Source organism: Malaclemys terrapin, chromosome 6 (assembly GCF_027887155.1).
Source record: "Malaclemys terrapin pileata isolate rMalTer1 chromosome 6, rMalTer1.hap1, whole genome shotgun sequence".
Classification (NCBI taxonomy): Eukaryota; Metazoa; Chordata; order Testudines; family Emydidae; genus Malaclemys; species Malaclemys terrapin.
The window spans coordinates 133,938,410-133,960,448 of NC_071510.1; the positions used below are offsets into that span (position 1 = coordinate 133,938,410).

The following is a 22,039-nucleotide window of genomic DNA, read 5'->3' on the forward strand; positions in this document are numbered from 1 at the left end:
ATAGGCCAAGGACATTATTGCAGGCTCTGTGGGGTCAGGTAGCTTTCTGCGGCCTGGCTAACACCTTCTGCTGGTGCTGGGGGGACCCCCACTGAAATCCCATCACTGCTGTGCCTAGTGCCTAGCAGGGACTGTTTCTTGGGAGCCTTCCCTGTCCTTGTGTCATGATGTGGAGCCAGCGAACCCAGCCCGGACCCCGGCATGGCAGCACAGTGCTCCACGGGTAGAGGGTTGGGGTAGGAAAGCAGCCCAATGTGTGCTTCCTGGGGCCTTCTGCCCAAAGCCCCTTCTAAAGCCAAGCCAAGCCCAGCCCCTTTCCCTGCTGCCTTGGTGTCTGGCCTGGGAGGAGATGGCACTGCGGAATTACAGCCAACGAAGGGCAGGTCTGGGTCTGGCTGTAACTGGGGAGGGGGCAAGGTTCCTGGAGGGTTTGTCCGTCCCTGAGGGCAGGGCTGCTGGAACGCTTTGCATCGTGTGGGTGCTGAGAGCCATTGGACCAAACTGTAATCCTGTATGGATGGAAACCACTTCAAGTTGGGGGTGCGGCCCCCCCCAGCACTCCTAGTCCTGGCATCCCTGCCGGGGGGTGTGTGTGTTTCCTGCAGGCGTGGGAGGACAGGGAAGGGGATGTAGGGCAGGGTCATCATGGCATGAGGGGGTCCCTAACTCTGCAGGCTCACCCCTGTTCTGTGTGATCTGCTTTCTGGGGCCCGGTGCACAGATCCCAGCCTCCTGTGCAGGGCACTCAGTAGCCAGACAGTGCGGGGTGACGGTGTCTGGTGGCCTGTGCTGGGACAGGGCCCTGGGCCCTGCTCTCAGCCTGGCCTCATCACCTAGCCACGCTCTTCTCTCCCCCCCCCCCCAGAGAGTTCAGCCCTTGGGGGCTGCTGCACCCGCTGGAGGCATTTCCGGGGCTGAGCTCAGGCCTGTGAGAGTAGGAGCAATGCGAGAATTACCAAATGGAAAGAAAAGCTGGTCAGATGCTGTGGGGAGGGAAGGGGGCAGTGGTATGGAGCTGGGGGAGCTGGCAGAGCTAGCGTGGGGCTGGGGGAGCTGGCATATGGCATGGGAGGCTGGTGTGGGGCTAGGGGAGCTGACATGGGGCTGGCGGGAGTCTGGCTCCCAGTCCACGACTCCGGCTCCCGGAGCGCCTGCACTCCCCACACCCCCTGCCAAGAGCTGTCTCTGGCATCTTTTCCCCTGCCCCCCCCCCCCACTGCCTCTGCTCTCATCCCTCTCCCTGCCCCCCCTTTCCCCAGTGTCCTCAGCCCTGGCTCGCCTCCCCCCCTCCCCTTCGCCCCAGGGAACCCAGTCCTGGGGAAGGGGTGGTGCTTGGAGCCTGGGAACATGCTGGTTTCTGGCCCTTGGGGCTCCTTGCAGCCTGGCCTTGGCTGCGGGCCAGCCCCATAGAGGCGCTTTGCTGGATTCCTCCCCTGGGGACTGTAAATCAGGGAGGGCTCAGGCCTGGCCCAGCTCTGAGCCCCCCAGGCTGAGGAGGGGCCGGGAGAAGGTACCAGCCAGAGCGGCTCCCTTTCCTTGTAACGCAGCCCAGCCAATCGCTGGTCAGAGGTGGGAGAGAGTGACTGGGCTTAGGGGGTATCCGCAGGCCCCCCAGCCTCGAGGTCCCCTCCCCAGCCTGACCAGTGCTGCCTCCGCCCTGCCTGGCTGGCGTAGGGAGCCGGGGCGGGGGAGGGGACCCCGCATGGACAGCCTCGCTGGCTTCAGTAAACAGGAAATCCACAAGTTGTTCCAATCTCCTTTTTGGGAGCGAATCTGTGCCGGGCATTCCTGCTCCTTTACTCACCGCTCTGCAAACCCAAATGCTGCCCCACACCACCCTCGCTGGTAGGATGACCAGACAGCAAATGTGAAAAATCGGGACGGGGTGGGGGGTAATAGGAGCCTATATAAGAAAAAGACCCAAAAATCAGGACTGTCCCTATAAAATTGGGACATCTGGTCACCCTACTCGCCGGACTCAGCGGCCGGTGAGGACGTCAGCCAGGACTGATCAGGCTGGGCTCTGGCTTGGAGGGGAGTGTGTGGGGCTCCTGGGCTGTGTCCGCACTGCAGCGGGGAGCCAGCCTCCGAGCCCGGGACAGCCACGCGCGGATGGGGCCCGAGTAGTGCACTAAAACGAGCGGTGTGGACGCTGCAGCCCAGGCAGCAGCTCTGGCTAGCCCCCGATCTCAGAGCCAGCGTCGGCCGCGCGTGCCAGCTCCGGCCCTGCTCACACAAGTCTGTCTGCTCGCTTGCCAGAGTGACTGGGCTTTGGCTTGGGATGGGGGTATGTGTCTATCTGTCCATCCAGCCGTCTGTCGATCCGTTGTTAGGACTGGGCTGGACTCTGGGAGCGTAGGTGCCGACTCCGTGGGTGCTCAGCTGTGTAGTGCCGTCAGCGCTAGTCAGCGGTTTGGCAGCACCCCCAATGAGCTAATCAGGAGCGCTGCCAAATAGCTGTTTGATGGCTGGGGAAGAGGCTTGGGGGAGGGCGGAGAGCAGTGAGCAGCAGGTGGGTGTGGGCCTCGGGGTGGAGCAAGGTGGGAAGAGACGGAGCAAGGGCGGGAGCTCAGGGGAGGGGGGTGGAGCGGGGCAGGAAGAGGTGGAGTGAGGGTGAGGCCTTGGGGGAAGGGACAGAATGGGGGCAGGGCCTTGGGTCGGAGCGGGGATGGAGAGCCCCCCCGAAAGCCCTTCCCCCCAGGAAAACTAGAAGTCAGTGCCTATGTCTGGGAGAACGGTGCAGGGTCCACTGGGGGTGGTTCCTTGGGGTGGGGCTGAGTTGGACTCTGGGGAGAGGTGCAGGAGTCACTGGAGTCAGGCGCTGGCTAGACTGTGTGGTCCAAAACCCAGATGAGAGGTCAGGAATTCAGAATAGGATGGAGAATTTTGAATGGCTTTATATAAATCGATGGTCCGGCCTCCCCTGGACACCCTGTCTCAGAAAGGATATTGCAGCATTAGAGGGGTTCAGAGAAGGGTGATGAGAATTATCAGGGGCCTGGAAAAGCTCCTTGAGGAGAGAGTGAACTGATCAAGATTGTTACCGTAGAGAGACAAATGAGAGGGGGACATGACAAAAGCATCTAAAACAATCAGTGGTCTAGAGCAGGGGTTCTCAAACCGGGGGCGTAACCCCTCAGAGGCTCACGAGGTTATTATGTGGGGGTCACAAGCTGTCAGCATCCACCAAATCCCGCTTCACTTCCAGCATTTATAATAGAGTGAAATATTAAAAAAGTGATTTTAATTTATAAGGGGGCAGACTCAGGCTTGTTGTGTGAAAGGAGTCACCCGTACAAACGTTTGAGAGCCGCTGGTCTAGAGAATGTAGACTGGGAACTTCTGCTGCCCCAGAACCCCGGGACAGTGAAAGAAATTTAAAGGTGGCAAATTAAAAAGTAACAGAAGGAAACGCTTTGTCACACAATTCCTAATTATCCTGTGGAACTCACTGCCACAAGACATTCAGGCCAAAATGTAGCCCAATTCAAAGAAGGATTGGATCCTTATATAGATAAGAATATTCAGGGCTATCCTAGTTACTGCTAGCATAAATTCTGGCAAGGATATTCAACCTCCTGCTTCAGGGGCTTGAGCCAATCTCGAAGTATTCGAGACCAGGATGAGACGTCGTGTGGGGGCGGATTATTCCACTTCTCCCTACTGTGAGCATCTTGCGCGAACTTTTGAAGCATCTGCTGCTGGCCACTGTCAGAGGCCGGCTGCTGTGCGGGACGGACCCTGGCTGATCCAGGCAGCAATTCCTATGGCCTCTGCACAGGTCCCAGTGCTGAGGGGCTCGTGCCCTTTCAGTGGCTCTCAGCCCTTTTCCAGCTGTGGGGGGGGATTGACTCTGGTGCTGCTTCTCCCTCAGGCTGAGTCTGATGTGGCCTCCCTGAACCGCCGTATCCAGCTGGTGGAAGAGGAGCTGGACCGAGCCCAGGAGCGCCTGGCCACTGCGCTGCAGAAGCTGGAGGAGGCGGAGAAAGCGGCTGATGAGAGCGAGAGGTGTGTGGTTGGTGGGAAGGAAGGAGTGCGGAGGGGAATGTGGCCTGGCAGCGGGGGTGGGGGGGGTTGGCCTGGATGTGGCCTCTTGCCCCCATGGGGCTGCTGGGCTCCTCTTCCAGGGCCTTGTGGGATTGCTCCAAGCCCCCATCCCATGGAACTGGGGTCCTGCTGGTGTCACGACAGCAACGGGCAGCTGGGCCCCATGCTGAGCCCATGTCAGGGAGGGATGGGGGCAGGAGCAGTGGAAGTGCCCTAAAGGTGGAGGGCCCACAGGCACGTTTCCCCCCTGAGGCCCTGCCCTTGCACCGCCCCTTCCCCTGAGGCCCCGCTCCCCACTTGCTCCTCTCCACTCCTTTCAGCCCCCTCCCCCGACTCTCACACTTCGTGGAAGTGCATAGCCATGGCCCCCTAGGCCCCCCTCCCCCATTTTGGCACCCCTGGATGGGGGCAGTTTGGGGCAGGAGATCAGGCTGCAGCAGCCTGTCCAAGGCCGGCTGTGCTCTAGGTTGCCAGGAGCAGTGAGTTGGACTGTTGAAGGTGCCAGTTACTGCTGTCAAAGAGGGGCACCCCAGGGCCCTTCTCTCTTGCTCGGCTGGGTCACGTGGCCCCTGGAGCAGGTTCAGCTTGTGCCAGCACTGAGATTTCATGGGGCTTTTCAAAAGCTAGAGTTTAGCTCTCCAGACTTCGTGTCACAGAGACAGCGACTGAGACTGGAGCTGTGAACTGCCCCACTCCCCGGGGACCTTGCCAAGGTGTTGACTCTAAAGCCTAATGATAACACTTTTGCAATGTCCTAATTAACTAGTCAGTTGCTAATCATTTGGCCTTCAGGAGGGGGCAGAAGGGAGGTAATGGGGAGACACACACACAAAGGTAGTGAAAGGGAGTGGATGGCAAACATGGCTGGAGAAGGGAGACGCAGAGGACAGAAATAGCTCCCAGAAATGATCCTGAAAGGAAGCGTGTTCCCGCTGGGTGATGCTGGTTGTGGCTGTAAGGCACTGAGCAGATAACAAACAGTTTCCCCCGTACTCTATGCAACTTCCTAGTGACCCCTGAGTGGGCTCCGCCATTCATGGCAGAGTGTCGAGAGTTCAGAATATTTACCCAGCCTGTGGGCCTAACCCTAACCCTAACCCTAGGCCTTCCCCGGGGGTAAGTGACAGTCCTGCTGCAGGTGATACTCATTGTCTCAGGCAGGGCTCATCAGCCCTGAAACTCTCTTTCTTTCCCCATGCTGATCGCTGAGGTCTCTGGGGACCTTCCAGCTGCGCGTTAAGTCCTGTGGCTAACATCTGTCACACGCGCCTGTCCTCTCCCCAGGTGAGGACCCAGGTGTGCAGTGGAGGGTTGATTTTGGTAGGGCTATTAGGTTTTTGAACACGTCCACGCTGCCCTGTGTCTCTGTCAGCAAAGGATAGCTGGAGAAGCATGCTGGCCCTGGGACTGGAAGGTAGGGAGTTTGTGATGGTACTAGGCCCCTCCGGGAGTTCGTTCCTGGCTCAGCTGGCCCTGGAAAGCTCTGTCTCGCACCCAGATGCGCTGTACCCTCGGGGGAGAGTCCCCTTGTGCCGAGGAGCGGAACTGGTGACCAGGGCTTCGTCCTGGAGCTTCAGGCCCTTTTAGATATGCTGGGCCCAGGCCATTGAACATCTTGGACATAAGGACCAAAGCCGTGACTCGCTATTCTGTGGGAAACCAGCGTGGAAAGCAGGGAGCTGGTCAGGTGTGCGAATGCAGCACTAGTGTAGCGCAGGGCAGTCTCCTGGAAAGCCCAGGAGTCTGCACCGTCCTCCAGGAGCCACCAGTCAACCCTGAAGACCTCTCCAGCCTCCCATTCCCGGGTAAAATAATCAATGGTCCAACCTGCGCCGTGACTGTGGATGCTCTAGATTCTGGGTTCAGGCTAGTGCCCAACACAGAGACGGCTCTAGTGGCACCGAGAGACGGCCTTGGGCCACGGACGCAGGTAAGGTCTCCATGCTCCTGCTGCGGCACCGCAGTGGACCACAGGTACTAACTCACCTACCTGACAGAGCAGCCGATGGCACAGCACTCCAGTGGGTGATCGCTCCTCTCCAGCAGAACTGGGGGAGTGATGATGGGTAGCGCCGAAGGCTCTCATCTGCTGGGTCCCGCAGGGATCCATGCAACACCGGCTTCTCCTCAATGTCTATGTGACTCTACTGAGAGACAGGGGAGACACCAGGGCTCAGTTGCCAACAACACTCAACTATCAATCTCGTTCACCGCCGATGCAGCCACCACCACGACTAAGATGTCACTCGCCGTACGTCCCAGAGATCGGCTCTTGGATGGAGGGCAGTTGGCTTGCAGCTGGAGACCCCAGACAAGACCAAAGGGATGCTGTTGGAAAGAATTTGTCCCCACCTTCCATTTGGCAGAGTCGTGCAAAGCCTTGGGGTCCTGTTTAACTCCTCGTTAAGCTTGGGGGACCAGGGAATATCTGTCTAAAAATGTCTTATTTCACCTCCAGCTCACTAGGAATCTCTGTCCCTTCCTCCTGGCTGAGGGCCTTGGCCCAACGACCCTTGTGTTTCTCACCCGAGGCTGGGTCACTGTAGCTCCCTTGGCTGCCTGCCCTCTCCATGGTCCAGGCAACTGTCTGCATTGCCCACAGCCGCGAGCTGCTGAACCAGGTCGACAGACCTGGGCTGGCGGGGTCCGCGCTGCCTGCTAGCACTAGCTGGTTGATGTGGCTCGAGCTGGAGCTCAGGCTCTGAAGCCTAGGGCAGGGCTGGGCTTCGAGCCCACGCTACAGCCCGAGCTGCAACTTCCGAGTGCAGCAGGGGCCCCGTGAGCCCAGGCGTGTCGACCCGGCTCAGAGGCTCGCAGCTGAGGGCTACTGCTGGCCATGTGCATGGGGGCCCCTGCTCCTGTCCCTCCATTTGGGTGATTTGATCCTTTGCTGTAGGCTTTTGTGTACTACGTGGGGGCTATTTGGGCAGACAGGGTGTCAGGGCTGTGAGTATCACTGGTTCGGTGCGGGAGAGGAGGGTGTAAGGGTGTCCTGAAGATGGTCAGACTGAATTTCCCTGATCTCCACTGGGAGGTTTTTCCGTAGCTGGCTCCCCTTGATGTAGAACGCTCTGTCCCCAGCTCTCCCAGGCTTTGGGCTGGGCTCCATCATCTGCATTGTCCCAGAGGGGCCCATGCTACTGACTCTGCAGGAGGCGCTCAAATGCTGTGGTGATGGGTGGCAGGACAGAGGGCGCAGAACTAGCGCTGAGTGTGACCTAGAATGGGGCTGAAGGGGGCTGCTAGCTCAATGCTAGGAGCATCTGACTCCATGTGGCAGTGATCTGAGAGGGTGAGGGATGTGGCAGGATGGGCACTGGGATAACAGCATGAGGCTAATTGCCGAGACCGGAAGATGATCTAGAACATGGGAATGGTTTAATTCACCGGAAGGGGGGGGGCTCAGGGCTGCAAAAGGAGAGGGAGCAGGTGTTGGGTACTCCAGCGTGGGGCAGAGCTGGGGCGCTCTAGCTTGCTGCGAGGCAAGTTGGGTGCTCTAGATCATGGCTGCATTTCGGGCCAGTCTAGATCATGGCCGTAACACTGTGGTTTGGGTTTTCTTCAGAGGCATGAAAGTCATTGAGAACCGGGCCATGAAGGATGAGGAGAAAATGGAGCTCCAGGAGATGCAGCTGAAAGAGGCCAAGCACATAGCTGAGGAGGCCGACCGCAAATACGAGGAGGTGAGAACCAGCCCTTCCCAACGACCATCATCCCTGGGGTTCTTGCTGACACCGCCAGGAGCATCCGTGGCTCTGTCTGGCTCACACCAAGGACGCGCTCGGGCACTGGAGCGCTGCCATGGAGGGGGGGCGCAGCCCTCGGGGGGCTGGCAGCTCCTAGCAACAGCCCCCTTCGTAGGAGAGGTCCCGGGAGAATGGAGCACGAGATAGTGGGTCCTGCTGCTGAGGCCCTGCCCTCCCGCCACCCTCTGCCCTCTTGGCTCTGGGGGGCATCCCTCCCCCACCTGCTGCCACTGTCTCTGGGGGGCGTCTCCTCTGCCTGCTGCCACATTGGGCAGCACCCCACATGCCATGTCCTCCGCCTCCCAGCACCACTACACCTGGGGGCCACCATCCACCTCCCTGCTAGTCCTCTGCCTGCTGCTCCCCTCCCCCCCTCGGCCTTTATCTGCGGCCACCCCTGTGGTGGGGGGTTGCTGCCGAGCTGTGTCCCCGCAGTTGCCGCCCTGCACTAGGCTGACAGTCTCTCCTCTGCTGGGCCTGCCAGGTTGCCCGTAAGCTGGTGATCATTGAGGGGGAGCTGGAGCGCTCGGAGGAAAGGGCGGAGGTTGCAGAAAGGTGAGTGCTGTCTCTACCCCCCGGGAGGGCACGGGGACGGGGTTTCTCGGACTCCTACGTCCTGCTTCTCTTTTCCCCCCCCTCCCCCCCCCCGAGGCTGAGCTGGGATCCAGCCCTCAGGGAGCACTCAGTGGGTAGCCAGAGTCCGTGGCTGGGGTGAGGCCTTCCCTTGGTTCTCCAGCAGGGGCGCCACTGACCCCGTTAGAGGCACAGAATCCAGGCGCAGCGCCGTGAAGTTCCCATGGAGCTGAGGAGCAGCTGGTCTGATCCTAGGGGGGCCCCTGGCTCTCTGTCTCTAGTCAGGCTGAATGCAGCCGCTCCTGCCCCGTCGCAGTCCCCACCGGGCCCGGGGGGGTAGGGGCGCAAGGAGTGGGAATGGTTGATCTTGTTCTCTGCTCGGTTTCCCTTGGCTGAATGCTCCCCCTGGGATGCCCCCTCTCGCTCCCCCCAGCCGAGTGAGACAGCTGGAAGAGGAGCTGCGCACCATGGACCAGACCCTCAAATCCCTGATGGCCTCAGAGGAAGAGGTACTGGGGCAGGGGACTGGGGAGACTCGCAGCTTCCTCTCTGTCCCTCTCTGCCTCTCCGACCCTCTGGACGTGCTGTCTCCTTTCCATCATTCCTATGAGACTACTCTGAGCCCTCTCCTTCTTCCCTCGCCATCCTGGGCGGCTTTGGGTCTGGGCCTGGGCTGAGACAGATGGGGATCGATGCACTGGGGTTGGAGGCGAGCTGGGTGCCCTTGGTGCTGGCTGCTGCCTGGTTCGCCCCACACCTCTCCCTGGCTGCCTGTGTTGCAGGGCCGCTCCTTGTGCCACAGGGCGAGCTGAGCATTGGCCGCGGCCCGAGGCCCCAGGGTAGGCCCTGCAGGCGTGAGGCAGGCCCTGGTGGGGAGTGAGACCTCTCCCACTCCCTGTCTACATCTGTCTCTCGGTACTGCAAGAGTCTCTGTCCCAATTACTTTCCACTGTGCAGGAGGAGCGCTCATGGTCCCGCGAGGGGCCAGGTTGGGCTAAGCTGGCAGAGGCAAATTGGGCTGGCTGGTCCTGTCACTCTGGCATCTCTGGTCTGGACTTTTGACCCTTCTTTAGATCCAGTTACCCCTTCACTGCCTGGGCACAGTCTGGGTGTCCGAGCCTGCCTCTCGCATCCCAGCCATTCAGCCGGATGCTCCGAGGAGCTGCGTGACTATCACCGGGGTAGGGCAGCGGGGATGGTGGCTTGTCTGAGGTCCTGGGCCAGGCTGGCTGTTGCATCCTCTCCATCTGAATTGCTGTTTCTCTCTCCTGAGCTTTTTCTCTCTCTCCTTTCCTTCATTCCTCCCCCCTTCCTCCCCCTTCTCTCTTCCGCGCGCCCTGGCCTGCTGGGAATAGTAAATGCGGGGACCTAGAGGAAGAGCTGAAAATTGTCACCAACAACTTGAAGTCCCTGGAGGCCCAGGCCGATAAGGTAGGAACCGGAGGAGTGCAGCCCCCAGCCCCCAGGGGCTGGCAAGGAGCAGGGCCCGAGAAGTGAGCGGGGCAGAGTTCTGCTCTCCTGGGAGAGGCCCTGGGATCTGGCCAACGGTGGGGCATGTCGGGGTGGGCCCGCCAGCCTGTCGCTATAAGAGAGGGACCCAGTGGTTGCCGCAGGGACTGTGCAGCGACTCAGGCGTGTCTTTCTTCACAGTACTCCACCAAGGAAGATAAGTACGAGGAGGAGATCAAGCTGCTAACAGACAAACTGAAGGAGGTGAGAGACGCCCAGAATCAGAGATCCTGACAGGAAGTCAGAGACTTTGTGTAATCGCCCCGTCCTCCCAGGGTGCACAGGTTTGCTGCCACCCTTCAGAGTGGGCCTGGCCATGGGCTGTGCTGGCTGTGGGCCATAGGCGCCACTCTGTGGGTGCTCTGGGACTGGAGCACCCACAGGGGGAAATGGTGGGCCCTGAGCACCAACCGGCAGCCCCCCATCAGCTCTCTCTCTCCCCCCCCCCAGCGCCTCCCTCCCATTAGCGGACCCCATGGATCAGCGCCTCCCCCTCCCTCCCCGCACCTCCTCCTGCTGCCAACTGATGTTTCACTGCATGCAGGAGGCTCTGGGGGAGAGGGGGGAGAAGCGAGGATGCAGCGTGCTCGGGGGAGTGGGTGGAACTGGGTGGGAAGAGATGGGGGCAGGGGCGGAGGCGGGGCAGGGGTGGAGCCTTGGACCTTGCGGGGGCGAGGAGCGGGGGGGTGGTAAGAGGCGGGGCAGGGGCTGAGCAGGGGCGGTAAGAGGCAGGGTGGAGGTGGGGCCTTGGGCCTTGTGGGAGGGGTGGAGTGGGGGGGTGGTAAGGGGCAGGGGCGGGGCAGGGGTGGTAAGAGGCGGGGCGGGGGGCGGTAAGAGGCCAGGTGGACGTGGGGCCCTGGGCCTTGTGGGAGGGGTGGAGCGGGGGGTGGTGGTAAGGGGCAGGGGCGGGGCAGGGGTGGTAAGAGGCGGGGCGGGGGGCGGTAAGAGGCCAGGTGGAGGTGAGGCCCTGGGCCTTGTGGGAGGGGTGGAGTGGGGGCAGGGCCTGGGGCAGAGCCGGGGTCGAGCACCCCCTGGCACATTGTAGAGTCGGTGCCTGTTCTGTGGGCACAATCCCTGGGTTAGTCCTTGACCCACGCTGAGTCTACTGCCCGCTCCTCTGAATGGCTAAAACCACCATCCGCCTGGACAGGATCCCCGGACTGTGCAGACAGCCGGTTTCCCCTAACACCCTGCCCCAAAACACGAGCCATCCCCACCGCCCTTCCCCAGCCCAGCTACGTGTTTCGATTCACTTAAGGGGCCAAACTCAGCCCGTGAGAGCCCCAGGGTGCTTGGGTGGGGGCGGGCAGCTGGAGCGGAGCTGGAGCGGAGCTGGAGCGGAGCTGGAGCGGAGCTGAAATTAGCAGCCCAAAGGCAGATTCTGCTTTGGACCCACGCATGGCTCTGAATGCTGCTGCTCCTCCAGCCATGGCCTGGCCCCGTGTTGTGGAGCTGGAGTCGCTGCAGAGCAGCTGACAGGTCGGCCGGATCTGCTGCAACTTCAGATACAACACAGCAGACAGCTGAGCCCTGCGGAAATGCTGGGGGAGTGAGTCCAACAGGAGGTTCAGCTGCTCGCCATGTCCCAGCTCCAGTAAGGGGCCCTCCATGGGGCCAAGCGGGGTAGCCTCTGGCCCTCCTTTGCCCGTGGAGAGTCCTGGCCTAGGAGATGCTACCCCCTGACCAGTTCTCCATCAGACAGTCGGTACCATAGCTAACACCCCGTTTCCTGCCCCTAGGCTGAGACCCGAGCGGAGTTTGCTGAGCGATCCGTAGCCAAGCTGGAGAAAACCATTGACGACTTAGAAGGTACAGAGACCCTGCCTGCCCTTTGGCCCCCCTCCTCACAGAGCGCAGCCAGTCTAAGAGGCCCAGGACGTGCCTCAGGGTCTGCCCAGCCGAAACCTCCGGCCGTGGGGCTGTGGCTGAGTGCTGGGATCCGGAGAGGAGGGAGGGACAGGGAGCCCGGGTGGGTATCACAGAACAAGCTGCCCCCCTGCGTGGGAATCCCAGTCTGAAGGGAGGGGAGGCAGGATCACCGTGCGATGAGCATGGGCCAGGAGGGGTCCCAGAACAGGGGGCTAGCCAGGGGCACAATAGGCAGGCAGGGGATGAAGAGTGGCCAGGGAGCTCAGGCTGGGCCAGGAGAGTCCTTGGTGAGAAGGGGCCAAGCAAGGCCCTGGAGCAACGAGGTAAGGGCAGGGGTGGGAGGAACCAGCCTGGCCTATCAGAGGCCCATGCACCTGTGTAAGTCTTACCTGGCACCCTCCCATGGCAGCAAGGTCTCTCTCTCTCTCTCTCTCTCTCTCTCACATTCACTCTCTCTCTTTCTCCCTCCCCCTCACTGCCTTGCTCTGCTCTCTGCCACGGGCCGCCCCCCACACTCCCTCCTGCCTGCAGACGAAGTGTACGCTCAGAAGATGAAGTATAAGGCAATCAGCGAGGAGCTGGACAATGCACTTAACGACATCACCTCCCTCTGAGCCCCCCGAGCGGTCCCAGCACCATGGCACCCCACTTGTGCTGTCTGCCCGCCCCTTCCTACCCTGCCTGCTTGTGACCTCAGTCGCCATGGCTGCCCCTGCCTGCCTGCCCGTCCGTCTATCCCTTGGTCTCTGCTCCCCACTGCCTGTCTGTCTATCTGTCCATCCCTTCTTTGTCCCCACAAGCCCAGTGCTGCTGGGTGGCTGTGGTTTGCTCAGTGAAAGCTGCAGGAGAGGAGGGTCCCTGAGCACTGACCAGCCCATAACCCAGACTGGGGAGCATCCCTGGTCCAGGATCAGCCTGTCTGCAATGTGCCATGCATAGGCCTTGCCCAGGTGCTGCGTGTGGCCGGCTAGCCTGATCTGCCGAGCTGCAGCGAAGTGTCCAGTTACGCAGGGGGTGAGCCTTCAGGGTCTGACCCCTCGCCTGGGGGTGGGGTCTGAGGATGGAAGGTGCATGGTCCCATCTCACCCCACACGCTGGGTCTCTGTCTGCTGGCCTCGGCTGATCCTTGCTCCGTGGGCACGGGCAGGGGGACAGCTGCAGATTTGGATTTCTCTCTTTCCTTAAGAGCAGTTGGTGCCGAAGGTAAAATAGAGAAAAGCTCCTGTTGCAGCCCAGGAGAAGAGGCCAGGGCTCTCCATGCTACTGGCCATCTGGCTCCCCTCTGCCTCGCCTGCTCCATGGGGCATGCTTTGTGTCAAAGGGCTGCCAAGTTCTAACACGCCTGGGGAAGATGGCAGCTGTGGGGCCAGGACCCTCGGGGAGGAGACGGAGGGGAGTGCCCTGGTGCAAAGGGGAGCTTTACTTATGTTGGGTCCCAAGAGGCAGGCGCATTTAGCCCAGCTGCTGGGAACAAGAAGGGAGCAGCTAGTGCTGGGATTGGGAGGGGCAGCGTGGCCAAATCTGCCTGGGCTCCGCTCCCCATTGACACCCCCCTGGAGGGGATTCCCCCCGGCTGGAAACAGCCCCTCCAAAGCTGAGGGCAGGAGGAAAGGAGAGGGTCACTCTCATGGGCTAGAAGGAAAACGGAGGCTTGGCAGCCCTTACTGCTTCCCCCTGTCCCTGTGCTGCGTTCTTCCTGTCCTTCGCATGTTACTCTTGAGTTCACATTTCATGACTTACTTTCTTTTCTGTCCTTCTGGGTCAATGCGTTGGTCTCAATAAAACATTTTCTCTCCTTGGTTTCTCCTTTGTTTTCTTCATGCTGCTTTGGTTTTTCACCTTCACTCTCATTTTCATGCCTTTATGGGGGGTTCTCCCGCCAGGTGTGCTCTACAGCGCAGACATCCACAGCCACTTGGACCCTACAGGGGAAACCGGGGCAGACCCTTGAGCTCAGCCTGTCAGGGCGACCTTCCCCCTTTTTCCCCCGGGGGAGGGAGAGGGACAAGCGCACAGCTAGCTCCATTTGCGAGGAAAGTTCGCCTGGTCCTTGGGCTCCTTTCGGGCTCCAGGTCCCAGCTTGAACTGAGCTAGATCTGACCCTGTCTCTCTTTCGTTGCCTGGACTTGCCCCAGCGCACACACCATTTCACAGCCCTGACCTGGCTTCCTGGCTTGTGTTCAGCTGAGTGGGGCAGCACTTTCCTTCCTGGAGCGGTGATTGGCTTTCCCCTTCAAAGAGCATTATGTTTCCGGGTCAGAACTCACCCCAGTTTGTGATACAAATCTCCCCATCCCCTGGAACCATGTCCTCTTTCCTTCTCGAATCCCTCCATGCTGCTCCATCCCCTAGCCAGGCCAGGGCCTGCTCCCCTTCTTCCTGTAGACCTGAGTTCATTTCTCCTTCCTGCACTGGGCAGACAGGCTGCGGGACGTGCGCCCCCCAGGGCTCAGCGTCCACTGAGAGCGTCTCTGTGCTCACCTGACTTTCTCTTTGCACTAACTCTCTCCTTTCTCTCTCTCTCCCTCTGCTGCCGCTGACGTCTGTTTTCTATAGCGCGCTCCCAGCAGGAGGCGGAGAAAAACCGTATTCTCACTAACGAACTGCGGGTCATCCTTAACGAACTTAACAACTGAGCCAGCCTCAGCCCACGCTTATGTCCCGTAGCCTGTGTCTCTTGGGGTGTTCCCGCCCCATTGCCCGCCCCCTCCGTTGCCCAGGACATTCCCTGCAGCCCTGAGTCCTGGGAACAGGCTCCACCAGGCCGGGTGGGCCTGGGCCCTGGGGAGTCCCTGCCCTCTCCCTGCTGCTGGGTGCTTGGCACATGGACCCCACCCCCTGGCCTTGCAGTGCAGAGTGACCAGCCTGCTCTGAACAGCTGGAGCCTCCTGCCTCCGGAGCTGGTTGATTTGCCCAGGGGCAGAGCCTGCTGCCGTCACAACCCCTGTAATAGCCAGAGCCCCCACCTTCCCCACGGGGGCACTGCTGAGCCGGTGCCAGCTGCCCAGGCTGGGGAGGGAGTGCCCATGTGATGAGCTGAGCCACATGAACCCTGCCTACTCCCTCCCTAGAGCGTAGAGCTCCCCAAGGGAAGGGGACAGCCAGCCTCCTACCAGCTCTACCAGGAACTTCCTAAACCACCCAACTGCTGCAGGCAAAGGCTGTCTGGAGACTGCTCTCACAGGTCCAGCTTCTCCAGCTCCAGGAACTGTAAGGAACAGGGCGGGAGCCCAGCTACTCCGGCCCCAGCCTCTCCCAGCAGGTGCTCTAGGCAGCAGCGTTGGCTGCTGGAAATACCTGTCCCAGCAAGGGCTCTGGTAGGCAGTAGGACAGAGGCACTGGAAGGGGGAGCTCTCAGCTACTCCCCTCCCAGACCCGGTGTCTCCCAGCTGAGGGTATCATGGCGAGTCTCATTCCAGCAGAAGTGCTGTAGGGGACAGCGCAGAAGTGCTGGCTGTGAGCAGGTTCCCCTGTAGCATGTGCTGTACACGAAGGCTAGAAGAACTGGCTCCTGCGGTTTTGTTAGTGCTGGTCTCTCTTCCCTCTGTGCTGTCCTCTCTCCTCCTGAGCTGCTGCCTTGCTCCTGCTCTCCGTGGATCACCGCTCCCCGCTGAGTCTCGGAGCAGCTGGTTAGTGCTATGCACCTTTCATCCGCCCAGGTTTTCATGAGTGGCTGGGCAGGACTCGCTGGGGATGGACCTGGCTCTGCTGGAAGCACATGGCTGCGGAAATGGGGCTGTGCCATCTGACAGCCCCATGGGCAGGAGCACCCTGCAGGGAGCACAGGCCGACGCAATGGGTGTGAAGTTAAGCTGCAAGGATCTGATTGGTCCAGGCGCCCTACCTGGCCTCTGAGCTATTGCTGCTCTGTGAGGTCGGGCCGTGTCCCTGGTAGGGCCTTGGCTTGGAGCTGGGGTACGTTATGGTGCTGTGTGGAAACGCTGTTCCCCAGCGACACTGAAATGTCCATTTGTGTGCTTGTGTCTGTGTGTCTGGGTTTGATCCTGTCTGGCTCGGTCTGTCTGTCCCTGTGCATGGGCGGGTCTGTCTCCGTGTGTGTGTGTGATCTGTGTCTGTCTGTGTGGCTGATCACGTGTGGCTGGCATCTGCGTCTGTCTGTCTGGATGTGTGTCTGGATGTCCCTTGCGTTTACAGAGAATCTGGCCAGTGCCAAAGAGGAGAACGTTGGCATTCACCAAGTTCTAGACCAGACCCTGCTGGAGCTGAACAACCTCTGAGCCGCTTGACGAGCCCCACTCTATCCACCTGCCCCTGCACCTGAACCCCATTGGCATCCTCTGGAGGTCACCAAGGGAACTGCGTCATGGCCAAAGCCACACATCCATGAGAAGGGAAACCCTGCGGCCCATACCCGGCCCTGGGGCATCTTGTCTGTGCACAGCCAGATCGGCTCTGTCTTGTCTTCATGTCCAAATATTAAAGCAAGTTTAACAAGATGGACAGATGTCTGGTCCTTAGCCAAGGGGGGTCAGGGTGGGGAGAAGCTGTCCACAGCCGGGAGCCTCTGCCCCCACCAGCTCATTTCAATGGGGCTCTTGGCCTGACTGGGTAGACAGATGTTGCCAAAGTATAGGAGCCAGCCCTCTCCGGTCTCTGTTGCTGAGGGGAGGGGGGGACTTGCCCACATCAGGGCTTTCCTGTCTTTGGGGTTTGATCTCCTGCGTCAATTTGTCATTGCTGCCTGTCCCTGCTCTAGAGCTCTAGAGCAGGGACCTCCATGGCACGGAGCCATCTCTCTCCATCTCCCAAAGGCAAGGAGCTTTTCCTTCTCGCTCTGAAGAGACATCACTTAGGATTCATGGTAGTTCGAGGAAATAAATTTATCTTGTTCCGTCACATGTGGGACATTGGGCTAGAATCTCTCTGTCCCCTTGGCTGCCCTGTCGCTCCTCGCTTTTTGTGCTTTGTGCCTCCCCAGCCCACCCCCAGTGCACGGTCGCTGAGTCTGGATTTGCTGAGAGGCTGACATAATTCTGCAGGTCTGTGCTTTCACAATCATTCTGTGCAGGGAGCTGGAGCCAGTGTGACGCTTTTCAGGGTTAATGAAGGAGTCCAGGGTGACTTGCTACCACCTGCTTATGGTGTGAGGGCATCTTGTCTTTGCCCACCAGGGGAAGTTCTCCCAAAGCTACTGGCTGCAGGCAATACAGGTGATCCACTCTGGGATACTGCAAGCCCCACTCTTTCCTGCTGCAGGCTAGCAATTTACCCAGCCCACCTTGTTACAGTCACATACCCACTTCCTTGTCTTCTGGACACCTGCAACATCCACCGATCCACTGCCTCTGTGGAAGCAGGGCAGCCCAGGTCACTGGCTTCACCCAGTTCAACACATGCCTTAGCACAAAGCACTGGGGCGTGGCTCTAGTAAAACCAGATTGAAGTTTATTTAATGGAGCTTGAGATAAAGATTCAAATACAAGCAAGTAAAAGGCTTTGGGAACATAAGGTTACAGGTAAAAGAAAAACAATAAAACCCAGTCTGTGGCCTGTACTTATTAACAAGTGCCTGTCCTGTCTATTAAAGTATTTCTAACCCCCCAATCAGTCCACACAGCGCCTGTCCAGGCCAGAGAATTGGGTCCGCTTTCCATGAGACGCATACTGGCTGCATGTCCCCTCCATAATGCTAATGCCTTGTGCCCTTGCTTCCTCGCTCGGACTGTCCCAGCGGTTTGGGCTCGTTTCCTAACCCGGGCATTTCATTCACTTCAGTGCAGCTCTCAGGGTCTTTTCTTGGGGTTCTTTCGGTTTTGTCGCTGCTCAGGCCTGTGTTTGGGCCAGATGGAAACCCAGGACCGGGCTGGCTCGACAGATGCTGGGTGTTCTCACTCTTGGTGGAGTTAGCTGAGCCCTAACCCGCCTGTCAAGGTTGATTCCCCACTCTGCTACTTCGAGTGCAGAAGGTGGGGGCCCGCAAAGATTCTGAAAATTAATACTGGCCACTCCAGGCGTGTATTAAACTCTCAAGGTTAAAGCTTCTCTCTGACCTTGGCTGGGTAGATGCTGCCACCACCCAAGTGCAAAAACCCTCTTTTGAGAACCCAGGAAGGTGCACTTGGGAATTCCTTCCTGTGGGGTACCCTCAAGCCCTTTCACCCCCCCTCCGGGAAAGAGCTGAGAAAGAAAAACGAACTCAGCTGTTGCTACCAGCTAATTAAACAACATATGCACAAACCTCTTAGGACAGAAAACCCCAATCCTGTTCCTAAAACGGTAAATTTGATTAAAAACAAAAAGAAAGAAAATACATCTGGAACGTGCGCTATTGCTATATTTTAAAAGAGCAAATATAATTAAGCATCAAGAATGGTTTTATTGAGGTCCAGCATAAAGGTTACAAGCAAAACAAAAGCATTTGGGGGTTAGCACAGAGGAGGCCACAAGCCAATAAGAAATAAAAGAAATAACTCTAATCGCATCTTCCTAGACATTCCTTGATTTACTTCCATATCTGGGGTTTCGGATAGGTAGTCTCTAGGTATGATCTGATGGTTTTTCATACCTGGCTTAAAGCTTCCTACAGCATAATTCAGCCCTGTTCCTGCTCTGCGTCTCCTCGCTCCAGAGAACAACACCAGACACACAAAAGGGGAGTCTTGTTTCAATTTAAAAAAATTCTAGCCTTCCCATTGGCTCTTTGGCCAGGTGCCCACTCACTTCCTTTTACCTATGCAGAGCAGTGAGACTTTTTAACCCTTTACAGGTAAAGCAAGTAGAGACCAGCTACCAAGAGGGATTTTATAGCTAACTGGCTGGCTGGGTGTCCATAAAAGGAAGCTCCCCCCCTCCCTTCATTTATCACACACCTCAAGTCACCTGCTTCAGCTCCAGTTGTTTGGAACCTCAGAGCCTACATTTTACAGAGCTCATAAAATACTTCCCATGGAAATGTCTGGCAATAACCACAATGATCAGCTAGTGCTTAGCTTTCGGCAGAGACCACGTGACCCTCCCTCACACCTTTGGTCAAGTATTGCAAAGCTGGGCAAGACAAGATGGGTGAGGTAATATCTTTTATTGGACCAACTTCTGTTGGTGAGAGAGACAAGCTTTCGCAGTTACAGTTTCCTCAAGTCTGGGAAACTCACAGCTAAATATAAGGTGGAAGAAATTGTTTAGCATAAGTAGTAACATATTTCAAGGGACCAATCCTGGAGGGAAAGGAAAGGGGGCGATCAGAAGAAAGTTGTGTGTGCAGCATATGGGGGGGGGTGTTGTTAGTGGGTTACAGATTGTTGTAATAAGCCATAAATCCAGTGTCTTTGGTCAGTCCATGATTTTTAGGGGCTTGCAAAGTTATGAATTTAAGCTCTCAGGCTCATCTTTTGAAAGTATTGTGCAGGTTTCCTTTGAGGCTAAGGCTTGAGTGATCACTTTGTGAAACATGTTCAACCATATCATTTTCCTGTGAGGGTTCATTCGAGAGCAGAGTGATTCTCTAGTTTCACCCACATAGTTGTTATTGGGGCACTGGATAAGGTACACCACATGTTGGGATAGGCTTGTCGGACCCATAGAGCTGGAAAGGTGTGTTGGGCGGGTGTTCATGATTGTAGCCATGGTGATATGTCTGCAGGTTTGGCATCTGTTGTACTGGCAGGGTGTGACAATGCGGTTCTGGCGGAACCCAACTGAGAGTGCCAACTCAGGACAAATTGCTTAAACAGGGCAGTTACAGCCCAAGGCTGGGGTTTTTTCCACCTCTAAGGCAAACCAAACCAGCCAGACTAGGAGAACTTCGGTCTCACCCCACTGGCTAACCGCAAGTTTCTTAAGCAATCTCCTTAGACACTCCAGTTTCCCAGTATTACCACCAGTGCCACACGTTATGGGGACAAATGGTTATAAAAACCAATACCCCAGTAAAAGAAAAAGGTTCCCCTGATCCCAAAGGACCAAGCCCCAGACCCAGGTCAATATACAAACCAGATTTTTCCCACAAATTACGCTGTTGCCAATTCTTTAGAATCTAAAATCTAAAGGTTTATTCATAAAAGGAAAAAGATAGAGATGAGAGTTAGAATTGGTTAAATGGAATCAATTACATACAGTAATGGCAAAGTTCTTGGTTCAGGCTTGCAGCAGCGATGGAATAAACTGCAGGTTCAAATTAGGTCTCTGGAATACATCCCCCGCTGGGCTGGGTCCTCAGTCCTTTGTTCAAAGCTTCAGCTTGTAGCAAAGTTTCTTCAGAGGTAAGAAGCAGGATTGAAGACCAGATGGAGATGAGGCATCAGCCTTATATAGTCTTTTCCAGGTGTAAGAACACCTCTTTGTTCTTACTGTGGAAAATTACAGCAAAATGGAGTCTGGAGTCACATGGGCCAGTCCCTGCATACTTTGCTGAGTTACAAGGCGTATCTGCCTTCTCTCAATGGGTCCATTGTATAGCTGATGGTCCTTAATGGGCCATCAAGCAGACTAGGCAGAGCTAATCTCAGCTTGTCTGGGATGTCACCCAGAAGCATAGCATAAGTTTGCCATACAGACAGTATAGAGCCAATATTCATAACTTCAACTACAAAACTGATACACACATATAGACAGCATAATCATAACCAGTAAACCATAACCTTGTCCTAGACACCCCATTTGACCCCCTTTATACAAGATTTGGGTGCCACTACAGGACCTTGGTTGCAACAATGATCTATACGGTCCCATTTTATGTTAATAACGTCACACCCCCAACGCAAAATTGATGCAGGAAGGGATGACCCAAACATCACTGACTGCATCCCAAGAGCTCCCCATTCTGGGTTCTGTCTCACTACAGCTAGTATTGGGTTAGAAGCCATACCCGTGTATAACAGAAATGGTTTATCAAAATCATGTTTAACCACATGATTGAACCTTTTTACAAACCCAAGGTAAAACTTAGTTAGAACAATAGTGGATTGGATCTGCTCTGGCAGCATCGTCCCTGTATGTCTCATGTGATCTTTCCAAGAGCTACAGAAAACTGCTACTTTATCCACACAAGCTCGGGCAAATGTTTGGAACCCCATTAACATTAAATAAATGCAGATATTAATGTTCTTCATAGTACAGGAATCTTGGCATTTAGCCATGAAAGCAATATGGTAGTGTGCCTCAGTTTTCCTTTTCATACAGCACATTAGGTCTGGAATGTCTTTTCCCCTGTGAAAAGTTCCCATATTGTTTATAGGCATGAACTGTGAAACCCCAGTGTAACAAGGCCTTTTAACATAATGTGTGTTCTCATGTATTCCTTTTAACATGTTCAAGGGATTCTCCCAAAGATTAGGCACATTGTACATTTTTACAGTTTGTGGCAATAGCAACACATTCATTACAAAATTTAGCAATAACAACAAGTTTATTGCAAGTGTCCATCTACAATCGTTTTTGTCATGCCACTCCTTTGGCTTAATACCATTGGAGTTTGGGCATTTTAGGGTTAACCTGTGGCTTCCCTTTGCAAAATTCAGTTTTCTCTTTCCTCCTTGTCCTGCAGGATCAAACCCTGATTTCTCTTGCTTAACAGAATTCATTGGCTGATGGGGTGGGCCCTCTGTGCTAACAGCTATTAGCAAGTCCTTCCCCTCCCAGCCAGGCAAGTAATTTGCACTACCCCAGACCAGAGCCAGCCCACCAGTTTTCATATTCGTAACTGCTATCATTTCCAAGGCTGGACTCTGTCTTAAAGAGATACCACACCAATCCAAAGAGTCTGCGGGTGAGAGTTTGCTTGCTCTCCCCTGCATGCTCAAGCATTTAGCCGTAAAACTGCTCTGCTCTGACACCTCAGTAACCAAATCTGTCCTCAAACCCTGAAGCACAGATTGCTCATTTAAAGAATCAGAAAGGAGACATTTCTGTTCCAACCCCATTGTCTCCCCAACAAGTTGGCCCCACACAGCCACTTGGTTGTAGGGATGCCTCAATTCCTTAACAACTTTTACCTCCTCTGAGACCTTCTCAAAGCTACCCACACTGGATCTTTTAAAAGGAAAGTCAGAGGATCCATTCACAACAGACAATTTTTGGCTGCTAGGAACTGAAACTTCCTTGATTAAATCACTCTCACACCCTTTAGTTGCAGGGAACTGCTTGCACCGATTACCATGAGGATTCCTTTCTCCAGGAGCTTTTCTAAGCATCAATTCACCCCTCACAGAAATTCTGCCCTTACCCTCTTCACCTAGGGCTTGCTCTAAAGGCACACTTTCCTGAGCAACAACAGACTCTGTCTGGGTCTTACTTACATTCAGGATCACCTTTGGCCCATCAGGCAGATCTCTACACAA

At 56.6% G+C, this 22,039-nt stretch overlaps 1 protein-coding gene across 8 annotated transcripts in view; it reads left to right on the plus strand.

The window, feature by feature from the left end:
- Positions 1–16,201, plus strand: part of TPM2 (tropomyosin 2) — a 29,401-nt gene extending 13,200 nt beyond the window's left edge. For 2 of the 8 annotated variants that reach the window (XM_054032968.1, XM_054032969.1), the window contains 7 exons: positions 3,875–4,008; positions 7,613–7,730; positions 8,278–8,348; positions 8,800–8,875; positions 10,017–10,079; positions 11,615–11,684; positions 15,900–16,201. In XM_054032968.1, the coding sequence (XP_053888943.1) occupies positions 3,875–4,008; positions 7,613–7,730; positions 8,278–8,348; positions 8,800–8,875; positions 10,017–10,079; positions 11,615–11,684; positions 15,900–15,982 (615 nt within the window). In that variant the 3' untranslated portion in view covers positions 15,983–16,201. Of the gene's footprint in view, positions 1–3,874; positions 4,009–7,612; positions 7,731–8,277; positions 8,349–8,799; positions 8,876–9,721; positions 9,798–10,016; positions 10,080–11,614; positions 11,685–12,275; positions 13,545–15,899 lie in introns of those variants that run through there. The other 6 variants (XM_054032966.1, XM_054032971.1, XM_054032965.1 and 3 more) reach the window with 3 other exon arrangements.
- The last annotated feature ends 5,838 nt before the right edge of the window (positions 16,202–22,039 follow it).